Source organism: Corapipo altera, unplaced genomic scaffold, assembly GCF_003945725.1.
Source record: "Corapipo altera isolate COAL_440 unplaced genomic scaffold, ASM394572v1 45, whole genome shotgun sequence".
Classification (NCBI taxonomy): domain Eukaryota; kingdom Metazoa; phylum Chordata; class Aves; order Passeriformes; family Pipridae; genus Corapipo; species Corapipo altera.
Genome location: NW_020884877.1, coordinates 12,986,708 through 13,010,974, shown reverse-complemented (window position 1 = coordinate 13,010,974; position 24,267 = coordinate 12,986,708). Strand labels below are relative to the sequence as shown.

The following is a 24,267-nucleotide window of genomic DNA, read 5'->3' as shown; positions in this document are numbered from 1 at the left end:
CGGCTCCCGGCGGGCTCCCGCCGTGGGGCCCCGGGCGCGGTTCCGCCGCCGCTGCCGCCTCGGCGCCGCTGTTGTTGCACAAACGCGCGGCAGCGCTGCTCCCGAGATGTGCTAATTGGTACCTGGCTGGCAGGGCGCGGGGCCCCTGTCCGCTCCCCGGCACAAAGTAGGCTGCTAGGAAATTTGAAATTGCCTTTCAGCCTAAAGCTGCCTTACCTGAATGTCATAATTACAGTAATTATGTACATCCAAATTACATGCTAATTAAATTAGAATCAAATCGCTCTAAATCGAAATCAAATGAGGTAGCGAGAATTAATCAATGACAACATAAATAGAGAGCTTCCTTCAGGGATATTTATTGTACCGATCCGAGCAGGAGCCCGATCTGGGAGTCACCCGATTATTTACTTTCGGAGCAGGAATAATTTACTGCACGGCGTTACTTCCAAGCCATGGGTCCGGCGGGGCGGCAGAGCCGGAGCGCGGGCCGGGAGCCTTTCTCCCGAGGCTCCCCGCCGGCCCTGCCCGCCCCGAGAGCCGCCCGCCGGGCCCGGCGGGGGCGGGAGCCGTGCCGGTCCCGTCCCAGCCCCAGCCCGAGCCCGCCGGGCCGCGCAGCAGGAGGGGCCCGCCAGAGCCGCTCTCCCGCCCGCCCCAGGGGAGCGGGCGGCCCCCGCTCCGGCGCCGGGCAGTCCCGGCCGCTGCGCTCCCCGCCAGGCTGTGGGAGCTGCCGCACGGCGCCGCGGCCCCCGCCGCCCAGCCCCGCACAGGGTTAACCCTATTCCGCGGCTTGTACGAAGATAAATAAATAAATAAATAACTCTGTCGCCAGAGCTGCTCTTACCGCCATCCGCGAACCGACAGCACCTCCTGCCGGGCCCCGCCGGCTCTGCCGAGCGCCCGCGTTCGGCCCGGGCCGGCGTGTCCCGCGTTCTTCTGGGCCGGGCGGGGCCGGGCGCGCGCAGCCGCCCCACACCGCGGGCGGAGCCGTCGGGCCCGCCCGGGCACAGCGGCCAAACGCAGCCCCGACCCTGCCCCTCCCAACCCACCGGCGCTGCCAGCTGCACCCCGGCCAGGCCCCGGCGTGGCGAAGGCGGCCTGTCCGTCCCGCAGCCGGGGGCGCTGAGGGTCGCCCCCGTGGCGGTGAGGGGACACAAACCGGCCTAGGGAAGGCACCGAGAGCAGTGATCCCCTTCCTCTACAGCCGCACCAACCTTCCCCCGGCAGGCTCACTGGTTTGTTTCAAAACTCTTCCACACGTAGTCTTTGCTACATCCAAAATGTCATGATTCTTCTGGCAGGCAGGATGCACATAGCACACAGTTTAACTACATGGAGAGGAATGCAGAGCCCACAAAAAAGCCTAATGCTGTGGATATCGGTCCATCGTTCTTCAGGTGGGAGTCAGTTGCATTGTGATTGGCAGATTCCTGTGCCAAACACAAAAGAACGAGAGAGCGCCCAAAGCAAAAGACAGTTCTTTGGAGCAGAGGTACCTTCCAGTACCTACTGGTTATTCTTCCTATCTTTCATGCTGCACTTAACACGAAAATGTTCTACCAGTGTATGCCATTTCCTCTGTCACATAACTCCATCCTCTCTTACAAAGAAGGATAATAAATCCTTTGCAAGAGGTTTTGTTTAGATTGCCAAAACAGGCATTTTGGCAGTCTCCTCCTGTCCTTTCTACATCAGAGCTTCGACACACGCATCAATATGGGGGGGTGACTCTATTGCAGGGAGTCACCACTGCTGTGCATGCTCTTTAACTCCCAGCTACTTCAGCAAGAACGCCTGGAGCAACCTAATGCAACACACTGAAAAGGTGACATCCTTTAATGGTTCACCCTTTCAAACTCTTCACATGCACTTAGACGATAAGCCAGGTCACTTTCACCATGTATTATTATACTCTGTGCGATGCTGAAAATCTTCTGAGTGACCATTTTAAGAAGTAGAAGTGGCCTGGTAATAAAAGATAGTCCCATTTGTCCTGTGAGTGAGGAGGATAAGAAAGTTGTTGGAATACTGAGCACAGTGACTCCTTTTCACATGTCCACTAATGAATGTACTTCCATCTGCCATCCTAAAAGGGCAGAGAAACCTTTGCTTTGCAATAAAAACCTTGTGAAGTGTTGCCTTGTGCATTGTACTGATTCAGAACTCTGGAGAAGAAGGCAATTATTAATGGTTTTAAAGAATAAGGTATTTTATTATGGAAGTTCATCTTCATAGCAGTGTATGCAGAAAATGACTGACAATCATTAAAAACACAGGAAGTTTGTTTCATGAAAACAAAAGGATGACTATTTACATTAACTTTCTACCACAAACAAGAAAATACCTGAAACAGTTGAGGCAGTAAATATTCTTTTCATGTCTTGAGAGATTATTGAACAAAAACTTGACATTGTACTGACACATACCAACAGGGGTTCAAGATGTTTAGATAGCCCTGACCAAGCTGTACACTGCAGGAGGCCAAAAAATGTTGGCTACACACTTATGTGAACTATGTCTCTCTGCTCTGTTGTTCTAACTCATGAAATTGATCTCTTACAGAGAACTTTACGAAAAATGCTTCAGTATGAAAAAAACAAAACCCTCTACAAGACAATGCTTTGATATCTGAAGCAGTCATTTTTCCAGAACTATCTCAAACGTTTATTAGCAGTTAGCATATCTCAGGGCTCCTCCTGATTTACTCTCTGTTTCCCCTCACAGTTGTGTCTAAACAGAAATCACCACTGACAATCCAAGAGTATCACATACTGCTTTGAAATATTTTAAAACCCTAAAATCAGGTCTATGAATTACTGCATGTATAGAAGGGGTATTTGCCAATAAACATATTTAGATAGTAAGAAAAATACCATAACATTTATACCTAATTTACAAATATTCCAACATGATAGAATTGATGGTGTTGGCTTTACGTAGGAAATGCTAGTTACAGAGGTTGGAAAATGAAAAGCAGTATGTAATTGAGCCCTTGTTAAAGGTATTCATCAAAACCCAGAGACATTCTTGTTTGCACCTGTCCTCTACATTATCTATTTTTTTTCCTCTCTCTGCTTCTGCTTCTACTGCGTCTGCTCCTTTCTCTCTGTTCCACTTTACTGCACTTGTCCCCATAGCCTTCTCTACATTTTTTTTTCTTCTCTCTGTGTACATCTGTGCTGGGGCTTCTGGTTTCATTTCTCCGGTGCCGCTCTTCACCGGGGCTTTGACTTGGACTTTTTCTTATGTGCCTTTGCCTGGAACTGCTATGACTTGTGCCAGGGCTTCTCCTGCTCCCCTCATTCATGCTTTGGTTTCTACCGTCCCTCTCCTTTCTTTCACTCTCTCTCGTGTTGGTGCTATGGTATCTGCTTTTGGACTTTCTTTCCTCCTCACAGGAGTTCCATTTGTTGTTCTCTGCAGAACTATCTTGCTTTAAAAGCCTGTACTTCTCCCTATCTTTGTCCTTGTTACCGTGACTACTGGAGAGATCTTCATAAAGTTTTTCCTTCCTCATCTTTGCCTTTCCTTCTGAATCGCTGCTGCTGCTAGCCTCTGAAAACTTGTCTTTTTTTCTTTTCTTAGAATCTGTCTTCTTTTGTGCTGCTTTATCTCTGCTGTCAGTCTCGCTATCACTGCTGCTTACTGAAGTCTCACTGGAGGATGAGGAAGAGGATCTCGTCTTATGTTTCTTGTGTTTACTTTTGCTTTTTTTCTTTTGCTTTTTCTTCTTTCTGTCTTTCTTTTTCTTTTTCTTCTCTAGACGATCCAACTTCCTTTTATTTTCAAAATAAAAGAGTAGCACAATCAGTGTGTTAAGATATCCTAAATTACAAAGCTGTTTTCTTTTAAAATTCACCACTTCTGATGACCAACCCAAATGCACTCTTTTCCATATAAATATGTTGAATTCCTCTCCTCTTTTAGCAAAGTATTATTTTAAAACCTCTACTCTGACATTACCCATAGTAAGTAGTCCACAGCTGTTCCCTCGAAACAAGAGTAATATGATTCTTTAATTCTTTAATTTTAATGTCAATTTTGGCCTTGTAACTATGAATAAATACATTCAGTAGTCCTTTTTTTCCCCCTGTCTGGCTGCTCTGAAAACTTTAGAAAATCATTGCTGCTTTTGTTTGTGCATTTTAAAAAGAGATTTTGAAAATGAAAAAATGCAATTAGTATTCAGTTTCAATTAATAATGAAAACTGAGACTCCAAAGCCTACATCTCTGAGTTCTCCAGGAAAATAATACAGGTATTTTCAGTTATCTCTTCTGCCACAACTAGAAGTTTATATTTTCTATATGTAAATACAATCCATCATGCACATGCATTCACTGCTATTTTACTATTTTCACATAGTTTTTATTTTGCTTTTTGTGTTTATTCTAAAAAAAAAACCAGTGACTGAATAGTGAAACTGCTTTCAGTGTATTAAAAAAAATCCCTTCAGACTAGTAAAATCTAAAGGAGCCACATATTTACTAAACTTCAACTTTCAAAATATAAAGGATTATAAAAATTTCAACGTGTTGGGCCAGCAGAAGTTCAAACAAAATACCATTTTAAATGACTCAAACTACATACACATTCCTTATTTAAAAGGAACATCAAATATGCCAACTATTTTCGAAGAAGTATTTATTATATATGTGAATACCATACGTACCTACTTACTTATGTACCTTAGCCATTCACCTTCCTCCACTCCTCCCACTCCTTGTATACATGACATCTTTTAACCTTAAAAGACCATTTTAACTGTATGCCTGTATGCAGTAGTAGCTATTTCTGATTTGAATAATTTTCAGGTTATTTCAAGATAACATTGCAAATTAACAGAGAAAAGAAAAACGCAAGTCGTGTGACACACAAAATCAGCTGGATAAAAGCAAAGCATGGAAACCTCATTAACTCAGACCCTCAGGGGGCAGTGAGCTGCAAACCCTGACCCGAGCACAGGGTGGAGCTGGGCCAACCTTGGCCCTGGGGTGCAAGGTCACATTCAGTTCAACCACATGGCAGAAGATAAACTTTGTCAAATTGTAAACCATTAAAAAAGAACACAGAATTTTTAATCACAGAAGAAGATACTGTAAACAATGGAGTGCAGAATAATATTTTAAAATAGCAACTGACAGCATCTTCAATGAGCCAATTATTATTTCGGTGTATCAGTTAAATTGGAAATGAGTTCCAGTACAAAGACATCAAAATAAAACAAACAGATGAAAAAAAAATCATGCTGCAAAATGCTATTTGTGGTCAAGTGTATGTTAAACCAAGCTAATTTTTTTTGTACTGATAGTGCTGAATGGCACCAAAGAGTTACAGTGCCAATCATGGAGTCACAACTACAGGTGATACAGAACTTCTCCACTAGGTACCACACCTACCTTAAAAGTTTCTGTTTTTGTTTGGTTGACAGTGATTTTAAAAATTCAACTTCTGGATCATCATCTCCTTCACTTGCAACAAACTCCTAGAAGAATGCAATAAGACATTAAGTTATTACATATAAAAATAATATCTTCATTCAGATTTCTGTTTTAAAAGTGATGCCTCTATGTATCTTATTTTTGCACAGATACAAATACACTTTATTACTAAGGCAGCTTGAGACTCTTTCTAAAGAGCAGCATACCCACTACAGAGTGAAAAACCCTGACATTCTGTCTCAAAGCTGAGTAGGTGTTATAATGTGGGGGTTACACAACAAGAGTTATTAGTAACATATGAAAAAAGCCCTGCTAGGGAAAGAAACATTTCTGAAATAGTTAAAAAAAATGAGCCAATTTTGGAGCCCACGGTTCCCCAGGATAAGTCACTCTGTTGTTATCATGCTTGGATGAATAGGCAAGATGCTAGTCCTGCTCGAACTCAGAGTAATTTAAGCAAATTACTTTTCTGTCTCGGTTTAGTCATTAGGAAAATGGGTATTAACACATCTACTTCACTGTTGTGTTATTAGTCTTTAAATGTTCATAAAGTGTTCTAGCAATGCAAAATACTGTAATCATATAATCTACATACAGTAACGCAATCAGCAAAGCATAACTACTTTGAAGACCCTGAATTCCTCAAATTATGTGCATCTGGTACACTACAGTTCTTCAGAGTGATGTTTTTAATTTTAGTCACATTCAGAAGGGAAAAGAAGAAATAAAGATTAAAAACCTTTTCCAAAGAAACCCTTGCACACCTAGCATAAAGCAAACATACTGGTATCACCATGATTCACTTAACAGTGCCCATATGCTACATTTTTGGGCTACGTAGCTTTTTTTAAAGGCAAAGGTAGGAGACACAATGAATTAATTGTTGATTTAATGAAGAGCTCAATACCAGCTTGTAGTCATCCCCTCTTTACTAGTGGTCTGACTATCCTGCCATATGAACAAAGGTTATTTCAAGGAGTGTATATTAATTTTTCACTTTACATTTTTGTTAAATCACGTCAATTAGAAATACACTTTGTGCAGACTAAGTAAAGGTAATTGAACATTTTCACTCCCAGATATAATAACTGAAACAATAGTGAATCAAGCGAAAAAAAAACTCCCTCAGATATAGCATTCCTGGCAGTAATTATTTGTGCATATGGCCTCAAACTTCATCCAAAAGCTAGCACTGCATCAGAAGGATGCAGCAAAACCCCTAACCACACCTTCAAGAAAAATTCAATTTCTATTCACCCAGAGCAGGGATTTAATTTATTATATGTGCTTTTAAAAGAAGTAATTTATGATTCACCGTTCTGACAGAAACAAAGCTGGAAAACTGTAAGTTTATGGATATTTTTCTACTGGTACAGCTATTCAGCTTTACTATGGATATGCATATTTGAAAACATTAAGTAACAATTCACAAGCAATCACATTTAGATTTATAGACATTTTCAGCTTACTGGTAAAAAGGTATTACCTGTGATGGATCATTTGCGGTCAAGTTTCTCCCCAGTACATTTTGTTTCAGTGCAAACCCACTGTTTCTCATCTCCGCTATTAGCTCCGAGGGGTGCATTGATGGCCCTGTTCACAAAAATCACAGTTTGAATGTATCATTTATATCTCTCTACCTTTTTTGGACTCCACAGTAGGAATTCAGTTGAAGCTTTGTTAAGTAAAATCACAGCTGAATCAACTCAATAATCTTCTGCTGAGCAAATAATCAGATATGATTTTCTAAAACAGCAGTCTGAAGATTCAGAATGGAAAATAATTGCATTTTTCTTTAAGTACAAGGGAATTCTCTTATGTAAGTTTGTCATGTTGAAAACAATATATTTAGGTAAGTCTAGTAATATATTTTTATTATAGTAAAAAAGCCCAGGAAACCTAAATAGAGAGCATTAAGTAAGACTTTTAGCTGCCTCCTTTCCCTTAAAACAATGGGAAAATGCACTTCTAATATGTCACTAGTAACACATTTTTCATAATGACACAAATATTTGTACTTCAATGTAAAAAGTAACATCAGATACATAGTATACTTATGGAATATAAATACATGAAAAAAAAAATCTAGGTCCTTACTTATTCTAGGGACTGCCAAATATGCCGAGTCTCTAGACTGTTACCTCCTCAGAGAGTTCTGATTTTATTGGCTTAAAAACTATGCTATATATTCCATTGGAGTAGGTGTTTGGGATTAAGCACATGCTTGCTTTCTTTGCAAACATCTAACAAGTAGTACAATACAGGATGTATCATGTATCATTCAGATTTGACTGCATAATTTATAAACCCTGTAACTCACTCTTAATGCTTTAATTGAATCCCCATGATCACCAAAACTTCATGTACTTGTCTGATTAGGTACTTTTTCTTCACCCTAAACATTCACTCTTGTTAGGTCACTTGCAGTAAATTTCCTTCCCAGTTCCTTGCTAACCTAATGAACCAGCACTCCTGTGTAAGATAAATCTATATTAGGAGGAATGCATAAGAGAGCATGGAGCACACGATTACTATCACTGCAGTAAACTACTGTAAATTATAAGATTAACTAGTCTTATGAAACATACTGATCCTGTTTTGTGGGTTTAAGAGTTTCTTAGTTGTGGAGATTGACAAAACTCTTAGATTTTTAACACAGACAAGTATGAAAAGTAAAGGAGATTTTCACTATGGAATATATAGGGAAAGCAATACAGCACTTTCTCAAAAAATGTCAACTTCTTAGTTTTCCCATATAATACACTACCTTGCAGAAACGAGCAGGCCTACATATAAAGCAGGAAGGAAGAAAAAACTTTGAAAATGGTTTAAGGAGCCCTTGCATTACTTTTTTTTCGCACAAGTTCTTTATTTTGCCAGGCAGAAGAATTTTTTAATGAGATACCTTTTAGTCTTTCCTTGAGTTTACATTTTTATAAGTAAGGGGTTATTCCCCATCCCCCCATATACTTTACCAAAAGTGCTTTTTCTTTTTACGGGTTACAGTGTAATTGTAAATAGACAAATAATTAATGTATATAGGCTCCAGTGTCTACATCTTCGTGTATTTCAAATTTAAAACCTTGCTCCGCTTGCCCAAATCTACTCTGGCTGGAACAGAAACCAATATTAGACAAACACCTAAACACAGAATTTGGTACCAGAAGATGCCTTGATTTGAAAAGTTCACATAAACCAGCCATAGACTTCAGTCAAATACTTTTTATGAGGAAGCCAAATGGAGACAAAGCATAAAGTCATGAAAGAAGATTTCACCACACCAAAGAGACACTTCAACAGTTGAAGGCTGGAATACCCCTATTATTCAAAGTCAGTAAGAGCCACTGCCTAATAAAGTAACTTAATTAACTCCTTAGGTATTCCCCTTCAGTGTCTCAGCATTTTACACATTTTGATGTGTTTCTGATACTTAATTATTCTCATTACTGTGATTACATAAATAGAGAAATACACCTTGTCCAAATCTATAGAGGTTTGCAAAAGAACTAAGACAGAAGCCCTAACCTTATGTTTCCATATGAGGATTATGGACAGAATTGAGACCAGAGAGGCATGAAGGCATATCAGCCTTCAAAATCACATTTCAAAATTAGTTTCTAGACAAAAACCTTTCTAGCATTCTTTGTGCATAACACTGGAAAGAGGTAAGCAAAATAACTTCCTGTTTTACACAAAAAGTTTATAATGAATGCCCAACACTACTGATTTTTTGCATTTGTGCCCAGTGGATGTCAGCTGTGCTGTAACGCACAGATCCACAGAAGTGAACAAGAGACCTGCCAGAGTGGCTGCCCAAGCTGGGATCCAACATACTTTGGAGTTAGCTTCCATGTGCTTTTTACAGGTGAAATCAGCACTAGGTTTAAAAACCAAAAACACAGGTAAGCTTAGAAGGAAAGTAAGCCAGGATAAAAATAAATTTATTTGACTTCTGTTTCCTTGTATACTAATGATGTCAAAGAGACACTCATAGCTCTACCTACAATATTTTATTTGCAACGCAGTATTACCATGACAAGGACAGTTACCAAACTGCCATTATTCCTGTTTTGTGGACGTATACAAGCTACATGCAATGCCCCTACAGAAACTCGAACTGAAGTGGTTTATGAAATAAATTATTCCTGTTTTGGTCTCCCTCACATTTGTGAGGGCAACAGTAACTTAGGTTCAGCCTAGCTTGTGAGAAGATGCAAGAATCTCCATTAAGCTTTTCTAAGTACATTATTTTTTACTGTAACTAAAGGTTTTAGAAAACACTAGGAAATGAGATTCAGAAAATAAACCAACCCCATAAATGGAAGCAGAGTCAAAATACAGTCCTATTTCACAACCCTTCTGTGTGCAGACTCCAGCCAGGCATGACACAGGCAGCTGTCTACAACGTCAATTATGGAGGACACCTCTTGCACCATGGCATATTTGCAGTTTTAAAAACATTAACATTTTTGAGAGGATGACAGAGGTGAACTTGCTCACACTTTTTTTTTTAACAGCTAATGCTGCTGAGCTTCTCAGAAGCACTGCTGCCCAATGACAGCAAGACAGCTGTAGGGACACTAGAGAGAAAACAATCTCTGATCTGGGAAGTCTAAAGAGACTGTTTTCTACCTGGTTACAAGTCCAGGCTGAGAAGTTCAATTAAGACATTATATTTGACAATGGTTGCACAGTTTAATAGCAAACTTCTATTACTATCTACTTTCTGCAACATGAGAATGAAGAAAATGTTTATTCTCGTAATTAAATTCCTTTGCAGGGAATCAAAGGAATCTAATGCTTGGTGACTTTCTTTTCCCATCCATACCTCAACAGACCGCTTTTGATTTATATTTTAATGATGTTGATAAGCAGGTATGATTTTCTTTGAAATATCAGTGACAGATTGAGGTCTCCCAGGATTCCTGGGCAGAACTATTTTATGTGCCAGCCTTGAGGCTTGTAACATACTTCTTTTTGGGATGCTTGTTCACAGAGTCTTAAAAGGTGTAGATGCCAATATCTGTGAGCAAACAATCACATTCCCATTTCTACACTATAAAATTAAATAGGGGATTTCCCCTGGCTAATGAGACAAAAACTGTAAAAGAAATCCAAAACACTGAACCTCACTTAACAAAGGTTTGAAAACCTCAGAAGTGTCCTTGCCTTCCCTATTAAGCAGTTAAAGTCTAAACCTCGAAGCCACCAGTATACTGGCTGGCAGAGGACCTCTTCCTTTGTTTGGTGTGAATTGATTGTGGATTCCTGTTTGTTGGAGATGTGACTGTGCCCAGTGTGAGGAAACCTGGCTTGCCTGGTAACCCAAAGAGGTAAATCTTTTCAGCCTGTCTTTGGTTTATTACTACACTTATGTCATCACCCTTCAAGACTGTCAGACAAAACTGTACTAGGAGTATCTGATAGCCGTATGTAACAATTAAGTCATCAGCTGTTAAACAGACAGTAAAACTGAGCTGAGAGGCTCTCAGTCAGCTAAAACCTTTGGCTATGATGATAGCTACTTATTCTTGAACAGCACCCATCAACTTGCAAAGAATCTCTCCTACGCCATCAATGGCCTCACATACGCATTCCTTATGGGCTTGAGACAACCTGTGAAGAAGCTACCTTTGTGATCTCCTGCAGGTGAAATCATCTAGAGATGATATTGTGCCATGAGCAGGCAGAACTTCAGATATAGGAACCCTGTAAAAATAGCTGATTGCTACAACTTCTGACAACTAGTCTCTCAGCATTCTTTCATCAGCAAACTAAAAATAAGTTCAAAGTTACAATCTGTTTCTTATTCTTTCCGAAAGAAGTCAAATACAGTACCTAGCTATTTTTGAACATGACTGTCAAGCTTATTTCTGAAATTTGCATTTTGATAGGAAAAAAAAAGAGAAAAAAAATCTTTAAAACATTTCCAGATGACACTTGGTTAAAACTAATACATTTATCTGCTTAAAAAAATTCATGGTCTTGGAAAAGCTTTTCGCCATATAGTGTAATTAACTGCTTGTGCATATGATATTTATTTTTAAGCCGTAGTAACTTGTAAGTAACCTGTAACTTGTACTTTTGTACAGTTACAGGTACTTAAAATTATATTAAGAGCTTGCACAAAAAAGGCTCCATAGTTGAAGACCTACCAAAGGATTTTTAAAATATTTTTTCATTGCTATTATATTTCTCAAGAAACAGTGTTGCCAAGCAAATAGGTTAGAGTTTCTTCCTGCTTCTTACTTCCCACAGAAGTTCTTGCTGCATTAATTCTCTCTGTTATCTTCTGCTTAAGATACTATATAAGGGTAAAATTCAGATAGCTTAGTTGACTCAAAGAGCTGGGGCACAAAATCTAAAAAAATCAAACCATTCACTGAAGTGTGAAAAGAACGACTTGAGTCTTCACAAAGTACAACCCAAGTGCAACCTTAGTTTGACAGCTATTGGTGCAATCTCATAATACTTGTATAATTAAATAAACAGAAGAGATGTAAATAATTTTTTTTCTCAGGCCTATATGAGCATCAATTATAGTGGACTGCAGAAGGCTGTTGTATTAGAATTTCTATAACATACTGTAAATTTGCCTTTTTTTAGAATGAAGATCACTCCAATTTCTCATCACACAACTGAGATCAATTTAACAGAATCAGTTCTGCTTCTACTAAGCAACCAGGAGGAGAAGAGAATTCCGGATTTCAATTACTTAAGAGCCTACCTTACAGCAAGCACTCCCACCCTGCATTACTACCTCCCTCCTGTCCCAGAAACAAGAGAAACCTGTAGCTGCGATTAGTTTTCTCTTCTGTCTGTACTTCCCTTGAAGCTACAAATGCAGAGTGGATGTAACACCATGTTGTTGCCAGAAGTCTCCTCTAAGAGGCACAGGCACAGGCCTGTCCTTAGGAGAGCAATGCCAGCTCTAACACACTATCCAGCAGGCCTCCCTTAGAGTGTGTAAAGCACATTTTTCAAATTATCCAATATGAGGAAACAGTATGCTAAACCATCTTTTCATAACAACTGTGATTAAATACCACTTTTTCTGCTACACTTTCTGTGGTAGTAAGGACAGACCATAATGGTATGATTGCCAGTATCACCAAAAATAGAAGTTTTACTTCCATCTACTCATGATGCATAGTATTGACAGTATTTGCCCAATTTATTGATAAAAACTTCCACTACTGTCACCAGTGCAGATGAGCAAACTGAATTATTCTTTGCAATCAACTAAGTTTTAAATGGATTTTTATTATGGAATATATAAGGAAAGCAAAGAGATAAGAACCAGTAATATTGTAACCATTATCCCCATCTGTGGAAGGGGAAATTACAGTAAGTTGTACTTACACAGTAGCTGCAGCTATGGAACTATATGATATTTAAAATCCTTTCCAACCCAGGCCATTCTATGTATTGTCATGAAATGAAATAGAAAGCTCTGTGCAAAATTACTGGAAAAGGTAGTAGATTCTTCATGGTGTCTTTTTAACTACAACTACTTACTTTTATTATGTGACTAATACGTCTGTTCTAGAACAAGCAGCAGTCACAAAGTATTGAGGCCATGTTGCTGAGAACACAGCTGTGTTGGGCAGGACACGTCCCCAGGATGAAGGACCACGGCCTCCCTAAGATTTTGCTTTATGGTGAACTTGCCACCGGCTGCCACAAGAGAGGAGCCCTGAAGAGAAGATACAAGGACTCCCTGAAACAACATCTCAGCCTTGGCCATATTGACCAACATAACTGGTCTACTCTGGCCTCAAATAGGGAGGTCTGGAGACACACCATCTATAACGCTGCGGATGCCTTTGAGAACGCACGCAGGATCAATCTTGGGAAGAAAAGACAACACAGAAAGAACCGTGCCTTGCAGAATATACCATCTAAGGAGTCTTTCTGCTGTGCCTTTTGCAACTTTTTAGCCACCAGCACGCTTGTAACAAACGTGGGTAGAGCCCTTCCCAAATCTTCGTTCGTGAAGCCCGGCCATGATGGTGATGATGATTTACTTTTATTTTAATTAATGCTCATTTTGTGTATCATCAAAACAGAATATTTAGAATAGGGCTTCTCTAGAGCTTCCCCTTCCTGAGAATGTGTTCTGGCATGGGACATCTTTTAGCTTACAGATGTGATCATTTTAATCTAAAATTATCACCATCATCACACCATCAGATCTCTGCTGACTTGGTAACAGAGAGACAACTTACATGAACATAAATGTAAACCAAGCACACTTGTGTACCTGCTGTCAATCAGCCAGTATACGTCACACTCAGTGTACTCCACAGGACCATGTTTAAAAATTAATTTATGAATCATGGACAAAATACTCTCCAGGCTTCTCCTTTATTACCACATATTTTTTGTTATCAAAGTAGGCCTAAAGCATGTTGTCTTCGTCTTTTTTAATATGTAGCTTGGACCACATGAGGCCATAACTCTTCCAAAATGAAATTTGATTTTATACATAACAGTGATTCTAAAGCCATGCTTTGCTGTGAAAAGTAAATAAAAAAATATGCAGGGAGTACACAAACACCTCTTTCACATTAACTAGGTTTTAGAAAACCATTCTGCTGGTGGGTTTTAGTCTAGCACATAATCATATGAAGGATGAATACACTCTGAATTGAGAATGCTGCCTCCCTGGGTGGTAGCAAAGACATAACATATCACACAATGCTTTTAAGGTTTTGCTTTAGAAGAGAAACTAACTTTAAAATTAGCATAGACAGTTTTGTCAATGCATCCATACACTTTTTTGTTCTGTCCACAGAGTTTCATATGGTAATTTTTATATGGCTTAAAAGGAAATTGAACAAAAAATGAAAAAAAATTACAGAATGAGCTTAATCACATGGCATAGTCTGTGAACTTTTATTGTGGTTGTGATAGAGATAAGAGTAGACACTTATTTTATATAAAGGATAAAGAACTATTATCAAAACTATGTGATCATGACACAGAGTAAATTTATGCTGCCTCCACTACTTCAGAATTGATCATCTTTTACTGATAATTTTTCTATCTATTTCAGAGATGACTGCATTTAGACCATTATTACACATCAAAGCAACTGCTGCAGTTGGCATTGACTGAAATCAATGACTAAAACCTCTAGCTTTTAATTAGCTCTTCTTCAGAGGGCCTGCAGTTTAACTGTATTTAACACTTTAGCACAGAATTTCAGTGTAATTTGCCATGCTTTTGTCATATAGTATTTCAGAGAAACCTGAGTTTCCTTTTTACTTTTTTGGAATAGTAAAAACCATTTAACATTATCAAACTGCTAGAGGAATCCATATTTATTGCTTAAGTGCTAAGCACAAGACTTCTAATAGAAATCTGTATTTTATGCATTCACACCAAATATTGAGGCTTCTGAAGCATAAATGGAGGATTATTCTAAAATGTGACAGTTCTTAAACTATGTGAAGATTTAGTTAAGGTTCCTACTGTTAACAATCAAAGGTCTCAGCTGCAGATCGTGAAGGAAGGTTTCACACACTGTATGTTTCTACAGATGACCATTTATACAAATATTCACCCTTTACATATTCAAATAGCTTTTGTTTGTTATTATAGATTCAAAAGAACATTTAAATAAATTTCTGCATTCTCAATACAATGCAGACCTTTATCTGTTGGGAAACAAAAACCATGTTTGTCACCGGAAAACTGCGGTGAGATACAGACATTATGTAAAATAGACCTAGATTTCCTTTTTTGCTGTCTCTGCATGACTGATAATCTAAATCTATCTTACCCAAAAGCTAAAGATTAGTTGAACACACTAAGTGATAGATGGATGGAAACCACAACCACTATTAGTTTAGGGGTACTCAGGTGATGAAAAGAGAGAACACAAACTGTAGGAGCTGCTAATGGGTCTTTGGAAGGGGGCACCTGCATAGATATACCTGGAGTTTCTTTATCTTGGTAGACCATAAGACACTAGATACACATACATGTTGCTCCACTACAGTTTTACCATTGTGTGCCTGAATTTTCCACAAAGTGCTAAGCACTTTACAGTAGTTTCTTCTCAGTAATTCTACTGCACGGATCACATGTGAGCTCTAAGCCATTCTAGGCAGCTCTAAGACATTCAAAGCAGTCCATAGCAGAGAAGGATGCCCAGCACTCACCAGGCTCAGCTTTCATAGGCCAAGAGCACAAGAACATTTTTTAATGTTACCATCCCACTTTTAACTGTGCTATTCATACAATTACTTCCCTATTTGAGACACCAGCCTTACTTCCTACTTCATAAGAAAGTATAAGATTCATAGTCGGCTCTCTGTTCTAAAAAATATTTATTATATAATAAGTTATAAGCATTCAAGCTCTCATAGCTTTTTAGTAATCCCACCCCCCACACACCTGCCTAAACCATCATTGAACAAGACAGATTGCTTGCAGGCAAGAAGAGGGTAAAAAAAAAAAGGTATTCAGTTTGTCCTAACTTTACCTGACCAAGAAAGTTGAAGGAAATTTTGAAGTAAAATAATAGTATTACTTCAAAACATTTTGCACAGAACACCTAATAATCTCTGTTCTAATCAAGTCAAAGGCTTTTCAGAATTCACAGAAAAATCACTGAAAACCACAAAAACAACAGATGCTGCTGGTTAACGATAAAAATGGATTGTAAAAACGGGCAAGCTTTGAGATGCTAGTGATCTGGGGTTTTTTGCTGGTTTGTATTACATATTGCATACATGCATATATACACAGTGGCACGTAAAGTCAGGAGCACAATGGATATTTTCATCTTGTCTGAACTTTGAAAGTTAGGATTTTATCAGTAAAACACCCTGTAAATCAGTTTAGCCCAAAAAAAGCATTTTGATTGCCTAATTTAGCTTTGTAAAGGAGAAGTAAATCTTCTAAGTTGGTCTCTGTAAGCCTCACAGCTGGAACATCCTAACACTACTTTGCAGTTTCCAGTGATCAAAGTAAGTTACTTTATATCTAAAATGAAGAATTTCATAATAGAAATAATGCAACACCAGGGGGTGCAGTTATCATGAAATAATTACACTCCTGGGAGATTACAGACAAGGCTGTACCCCAGGGGTGTGATTATCCCATGATAACCACATCCACTGAAATTGCCTTATTGCAAAAATAATCTCTAGTCACTGGTGAGATAGTATTCAATAGGTGTTTTTTTTAATGGTAAATTATTATTTTTTGTATGAATTACTACTAGATTAGTAAAATGGTCCCAGAAGCAAAATAACCAAGCCACCATGCCTAAGTTAAGGCACCAATTGTAATTATTTTTGTTTGCTGGAGCACTGCAATGTATGTCAGATCTTGAAAGACAGCAATATACAGTTCTGTGCCACAGAGAGGCTTTGCCCTGCAGCAGTTCCACCAGAGGAAACTGAAATCTGTGACCAGTCTTTGCACATGAGATATTCAACACTGAATCCAAACCAGCAATTGTCAATCAGTTTTATGTGCCAAGAGGAAGATTACAACGTAGTCTTCACACAAGATTCAAAGAAAACTATCCTTCTGCTGAAATGAATCACAGCTTACAGAATTTATGGGAAAGAAAAAGCCTATATTGGTTATGATGTGGGAAAAAAATAAAAGTCTATCCAGTTAATCAATTTCCTTAAAGGGAAAGAGAAGAACTACAGATAAAGCAACTACATCAGACACAGGAGTTTCACTTTCATTTATTTGTACTCAAACAAACTCTGATGCCAAAAAAATAATCCAAGTCCAAATAAGATATTTTGTTTTGCTCTTTCTGAAGCAGGAAAAACTCAGAACAAAACACAAGCTAAACTTGTATCAAGGCCTGATAGAAGTCTCTGACAGAGAAGTCAGACCATTTCTTAAAACCTATTTCTGCAGAAATTAGTGATGTCCTTAGAATAACAGATCCAGCACCATGAGACCAAGTATTCCCAAGCACTGATTGCTTAGAGATTCATTACCAGCCAGGATGCTTTGTTGTACACAGACCAGAGTCTCCCAACACTGTGCTGATGTATGGTGTGCTCTAACAAGGGAGAGTATTTTCGAAGTTTGAAGAATTCTCGCCTAAATTTAGGTAGTGTAACTACCACGCACTGCCTAAAAAAATTATTCTGTTCAATTTGCGTGAAAAGGATGCAAGAGTGACTTCAATTAGGATGAAAAGAGTATAAATCAAATCAGAAGCAATGAAGTGCTGCCAAGTAAATAACTTCAGAGCAATAGAGCTTTATCCACTGACTTTATAAAAAATTGCAAAGATTTTCTCTTAAAAAACAAAGTTTCAGTGATTTATAATGTAAATTTGGTTCTTCTAATACAATTAATTTCACAAACTAATTGGAATCCTTATATATTGACTATTGTACTGAAATTTTATTCTCATTATATCTATATTTCTCAGCTGTACCCTTTCATTCATGAGACAATATTTATATTTCAATTTCCTGAAAAACAAGCTAGAAACAAGCTTCCAGTTACCTGCTAAATATGGAAATACTTCCTGACTTTTCAAAGTGCTCTAGTAATTTAGCACGTTTTTCAACTCTTTGAGAGTTCATTGTAAATGTATTCTTACACATTTAGCTATTAAAAAGCCCAGTCAAATAAGTTTAATACCCATACCTGCTGTATACTACTCGCTATCCTTGAAATCCCTATTCATTGCTCTGTTTAGAGGTATGTGTTTTCCTCTACATTTTAGAAACTAACAGACAGCTTCAGGAAAATTGTACTGACTTTATCTGACCTTAGAAGCCAAGTAGTTGACAATCACAATAGCTGACAATCAAAATAAATTAAAAACTATTTACATGCTTTTTACCAGTTTTCTAAGCATGAGGAGACACACACTTGTGACACATGGAGGGAGGTGCCAGTGGGAAGCAATTCACATGCAATTCAACTTGCTTCAAGTGCAAGGAGTTTTTTAAACCTCATAAGCAGTTCACAAAACACAGAACACAGGTTCCATAAAAGGATGATCTCATAAAAAGCCTCTGTCCTTTACAAAATACTATTTTCTAGAGTTCCAGTCAGTCTAAAGAACAGTGTGGCAATAGACATTTTTGCAGTAGTATAAAATAATAAAAAATAATCAGTCATTTAGTTTAGAGACAAAGAAGCAGCTTAGGAGTGCATGCAATGATTGATAAAGAGAAGCAGGAAGAAGCAGAGCTTGAGGAGATATGTTTGCATAGACGAACAGATGAAGGTTCTTGGAGGTGGAAATAGATGCAGCAGAGCTCACTGCAGATCTGCAGCACTGTAACAACCAAGGAGGATGCTCAGCAATGCAAAGATAATTACTTACTCTCATCCCAGCCAACACATGGGATGGTGTCAGGCTTTTGATTAAAAATCCCACTTTTTTTTTTTTTTTTAAATGTGTGACATAAGCTTTAACATGCCACATGGATGAATTATGAGTCTTAAGAAAAGCAGTGAATTCAAGAACTTATGTTCTCACGTAACTGTAGTGCTTCACTTACACACGTGGAATTTCCAGAAGTCAAAGGAGTGTAACTTAACTTGCTATTAAATCAGGTGAAGTTTTAGAAGTTGATGAAAGGATTGTATTCCTGAGGTTACAAAAAGCAGAAAACCTTTCATCTGATGATGTAATTAATACTACCACCTTCTCAAAGCCTTGTATTTGCTATTAAATCAATTTTAAATTGTTTTGAACTTTCCCTACAGAGTTTTTACATAGTCTCCCTGAAAGAAAGAGAAAGCAGCAGTATCATTACAGCTGACTATTCAAACCCAAGAACAGTGTCTCACAAATTATATATACAAATCCTGATCTGTCGCCCACCCCTATTCCCTGAAATCCTTCCTCAGCCTACAATCAGCATAGCACACCATCTTCTAAGTTCCAGAGTAGAAAATGAGAGGGCAGTGGTGCAGTGTGAGAACATCTAAGTAGTTTCACATCACTTTCCTTCATGCAAAATTCATCATATATGCGAAATCCTCTCTTTAGGCTTAGAAAGACAGTTTAAAAAGCAATCTGGAGGACACCTTTCCAAGCGGGAAACACCCACAGCAGTCAAACGCTGCCTACACCCACATAGTTAGCTCGTAAGGTTTGAGAGAAGCAGCTCATCTTCTACTGGCACTGCAATGTGTCTGTATTACACTGTGCTGAATAATAAGGAGTCCACATTCAGGTTTGTGCAAGCATGTACAAATACTTTCTGCTTTCTCAACCAAACACTCCCAAAATTTACACATGTCATTTGGAGTGGGGGGGGTGGGAGTGAGTTCTGTAGCACAGAAGGATATCTGACATGCAAGAGCTACAATGCTCTAAGCACAATTTTTTCTAAGGTAAGAATCAGGCAAGAAAATGATTTAATATTATAACCTATTGAATAGAAAGGCTGAGCAAGTCAACTACAGGATGAGTAATGTGATGGCATAATCACCAGACAGTGCCTAAAAGAAGAGTAAGAAACACCATTTCCTTTAACTCAAATCTTCCAGGCTCCATCTCAAAGAAACTATATATCTAAGTGACCCAATTCTGAAAACCAAGATTGTTTGTAGCCTAAATACTACATAAAATTGTTATAACCTCAACAAAGATAGAAGAAAACCTGATGCTATCAAGTGTGCAACTGTAATGGTATCCCTGCAAAATCCAAGATACAACACATGGCTTTAAAGCAACAGTACAGCAAGGCTGAAGACTCCCCCATGCTACCTGATGTTTCTTTAACGTGCCACAATTTTAAGAATCTTGAAAGTGTTACAGACTTGGGTCAACCCACAGAAAATGAAGTACTGTAGGTAAAAAAAAAACACCTCAATTTGAATGCTAATATCCACTTCTTTAAACCTAATCTAACACTAAATGATGTGTGACTTCAAGTAAGAGGAAAACTAATAGAAGAAAAAAATTGTAGTTCAAGAAGCAACAAGAAGCCAGCTGAAAGGAAACCAGGAGTTTGGAAATCCACTTATAGAAGCACAACTACATAAAAAAATCCCACAAACCTCTCCTTTTACCGAGTGATTAATAAAGATATAGTGATATATTCCAGCTTTTTCATGTAGTTTGCTTGAATTTGAACTGAGACAGTCTGACAATCCATCCATTTTTTTGGTGACACAAATTTTGCCATTCTGATATAAAACGTCTCATTGCAGCTTCTCAATTTTTGCCACAGATAGGATCAAAGCAACAGTCATTATGGAGTCTTTTTAAATGTGTTATTAATCTAAAAATTAGGTCCCTGCAATTTGAAATAATTAACTCAAAATTGTGGATCCCACATTTGGAATTAACTGTTTTCCCCATTTCATCAACTCTTTGAAACATAAAATTAAACCTCCTAAAATTAAACGTGATGAGTTCCCCCCAAGTGTCTAAGCAGCACATTTAAAAGACATTCACTGCCTACCTGACCCATCACTGGAGACTGAACTCGCATTAATTCCAGAGAGGCCAAATAAGGGACATTCTCGATCAGTGTTTATATGACCCCACTTGTGGCATTTGATACACCTCACATTCCGCACCTAAAGGGAAAAAACCAGTTGACACAATTTAGCTAAAAATACAACCTAAAATTTACAGAAATATCTGCATTATTAGGCATAAGAGAAGCTTTTAAACTCACTGAGAAACAGATGACAAAATTAAGAGAGTCCATGTGAATGTTCTGCAGTTAGATAACATTTGAAACATACTCAAGACATCCACAGAGTGAAATTTATGTAACTTGCCTGGATACCAAATGGTTGATCTCTGATATTCATATCATCCTTAGCATATCTGTTACACAAACACAAAAGAAAACAAATACTCAATTCACTGTTATTTAAAAAAAAAAAACATACACAAAACTAATTTTTGTTGTTAAGTTTACATCCATTTCAGAGATATAATTCCTGCAAATACTGTTTTTAATGTATTTTCAAACACGGATGTAAAAGTCAAAAAAAACCAAAGCTGAGCAAGGAAATAGTTCCAGGTTTGCAGGTTTTACTAATTAAATGTCAGGACATGAAAAGATCACACAAGTGACCTGTTCAAAAATAAAATAGAGAAAAAAAAAGAAAAAGAGGAAAAGGATATAAAAGGTAAGTAAGAAGAAAAAAACTTATTCAGATAAAATCCAGAAATCTTACTTTTCTCGAGGGGCAACTTTTTGCCATTCGAATTTGTATTCAGTTTCTCCTTCTTGCTATAAAACAGAAAACATGGTAAGTTTGATTTTTTTTTAGAATATGTTTTTTAAGTAAGTGGGAAGAAAACTTAAAGAAATGATTTAATGAAATACCTCTTTTGTTTCCTCTTTGAATTTTCAGAAATCATGCAAAGAAAAGAAATGATATGTTAATTATGTATGTAAAATACAGGTGGTGTCTAAGCTGAAGACAAAACATTTTATGCTTTATACTTATCAATAGTGCAAATACTCAGAAAGCAGCTTTATTTAAATAGAGTGCACTTAAAATAATCAGTCTCTAGGATACAATTATAAATCCTCTAAACCCAGAATCATCTTCTAAAATTATACTGATTTGTCATACAAGTAAAAAATTTTAAATATATTTTTCCAAGAGTAGTAACAATACTTAAAATATTTTTAAAAAGTTTAGCAGGTACTTAGTAACTTCTGTTTATGACAGCACTACACAGGCATGGTCAGATTCCCCAGAGACAGGTCAGGCAGCCCTTTTGACTAGAGAATCTCAGTATTTATTACTTATATAACTTCTGCAAATTAAATTTTTGTGCTGCTATTTCCTATATTTGACAAGTAACAGACTGAATTATGGGCATAACTTTTAAACAAAAGCAACCTGCTATTTCTACAAAGGAGAGTAGGCCAAAATACAGGTTTGTGTTGTCCAAGTCATTGCCTTGGTAAAGCCTAGTCCTCCCCATCCAATAGCTTTAAAATTGGCTAAAGAAACACCCTTGGTCAAGGACAGAATTTATGCTTTTTCCTGGAAAGATATTTTATCTGTTTTTCCCCTTCACACTGAACCATTGTTTAAAAAAACCTCAACCATCCTCTTTGAAAAAAATTAAAGAAGTGTGAAATCAAAATTATTACATACTACATATATGTCTGCATATTCCCAAAGGAAGAACTAAAATAATAATACCTCCTTGCATTACCTCACTATGATCATGTTATTTTAAAATAAAAAACACTGTGCTTATTTCTTCAGAAGATTTTTAGTTTTGCAGTACTGCTCAGAATCAGGAAACCACAGTACCTTTCTTTGCTCCAGGTGGGGCTTCATACATGAAATTAAGACCATTCTTCACACGCTCATCACCCATAAGCAACCTAAATAAAAAGAGCAGAGCCTGAGGTGTTACACACAAAACAGTCACACCCATATCACTTACTAAAACAAAAAGAAACATGCAGTATGAAATTGGCATTTTTTCATTTCTTAATGCAAGTAACAAAAGCTGAGTATCAAAAGAGAGACCAGACCTGAGAGACCAGTCAATGTTTTTGCATGCTCCATGGTGTACCAAAAATCACACATTTCAATCACAGCTGAAATGTAACTCTGTGTCCACAGAATTAAGAACACAGATTTCTATGTGATACAAATGTATAACTATACAAGGTTTTCTGCTGTTCTGTGCAACATATTTTGCAACTAATTAGAAGACAAACGCAGGCCACTTTAAAGAAGTTCCTGTGACCTCTGCTTAATCAGACAACACTTTATGAGTCACTATCCTCTCCTACTACTACTGTCAACAGGAGACAGTAGTTCAAATTGCTCACAGTAAAATGGCCTTCACTACCATGAAAACAAGAAAGAGCAGGAAGAAGTGTGTGATCTTATGCCAGTTCTCACCTATTATCATAGGATTCCTGTTCTTTCAAATACTGTTGCATTAATTCTTCTTGTTTCTTCTTATCATATGATATTTTCTGTTCTGCCATCCATACCTAATTAAAACAATTAGGTTTCTATTTTAAACAAATACAAAAACTATCACAAAATACATTAATGTATAAAAACTCAACTGGCGTAATCTATACTTAACAAGGGAAGACTACCATTCTAATCACATAAAATACATTATTTTAATCCAGTATTGCAACTCCCCACAAGCAGTAATTTTGAGAAACTGTAACTCCCAACAACGTTTACAAACTGAAAAGACAGGAGAAAATTTGGTAACTCAAAGAGAAAAGTCGGCTCAGAAAACCCCCTGAGCGTGTCACTGTTTCCCCTGGAGTGTCACTCCCTCGCCGAAGTCCCCCAGACCCCAAACCCCAGGTTCTCTCGGAAGTCCAGGACACAGTTCTGGGGAGGAGAGACCTGTTGGTTAGGTGTGAAATATGGACGAAACACGGGCACAATCGTGACAGGTGGTTTCCTGTACGGTGCATGGTGCCTATTTATCCTGAGGATCAGGTGTTGAAAAGCTGGAGCCAGGAAAACGCGACAGTCCTACACACCTGTGGACACGAAAACCCGACGTTTCAAGTATTTCCTATTTTCCCTGCTCCCTCCTTTCCCTTAGCCCCAGCCCCGGTCCCATCCCAGGATGCCGACGAGCCTCTCTTGTGCCGCTGCGGTGCCGGGAGCCCGTCACCACCCCCCCTCCCCTCACCTTTTTGATGTTGGACTTGGAGGCGGGGTGAAAATCCTTCTTGCACATGAAGTTGGCGAACGACTTCCCCATGGCGGCGGCGGGCAGCGAGCGAGGGAGCCACCAACTCCCTCACGGACACAGGACAGGAGCAGTGACAGGGCTTACGATGCTCCGGGGCCGCCTCGGCCCGGCCTTCCGGGTCGGCGGGCGGGTCTTCCGC

At 38.3% G+C, this 24,267-nt stretch overlaps 1 protein-coding gene across 2 annotated transcripts; it reads right to left on the bottom strand.

Moving 5' to 3' along the window:
• Positions 1–2,184: 2,184 nt before the first annotated feature.
• On the bottom strand, positions 2,185–24,249 carry CIR1 (corepressor interacting with RBPJ, 1). Of its 2 annotated transcripts, none has more exons than XM_027636396.1 (10): positions 24,066–24,249; positions 23,300–23,394; positions 22,697–22,770; positions 21,748–21,761; positions 21,596–21,651; positions 21,191–21,239; positions 20,866–20,983; positions 6,927–7,033; positions 5,399–5,484; positions 2,185–3,776 (listed from the first exon to the last, which is right to left on the bottom strand). In XM_027636396.1, the coding sequence occupies exons 1-10, from the start codon at positions 24,135–24,137 to the stop codon at positions 3,050–3,052; spliced, it is 1,398 nt and encodes a 465-aa protein (XP_027492197.1). In that variant the 5' UTR covers positions 24,138–24,249; the 3' UTR covers positions 2,185–3,049. The 2 variants fall into 2 exon arrangements, with proteins under 2 accessions (XP_027492197.1, XP_027492198.1); XM_027636397.1 differs by lacking the exon at positions 24,066–24,249 and adding an exon at positions 23,911–23,997.
• Positions 24,250–24,267: the final 18 nt, after the last annotated feature.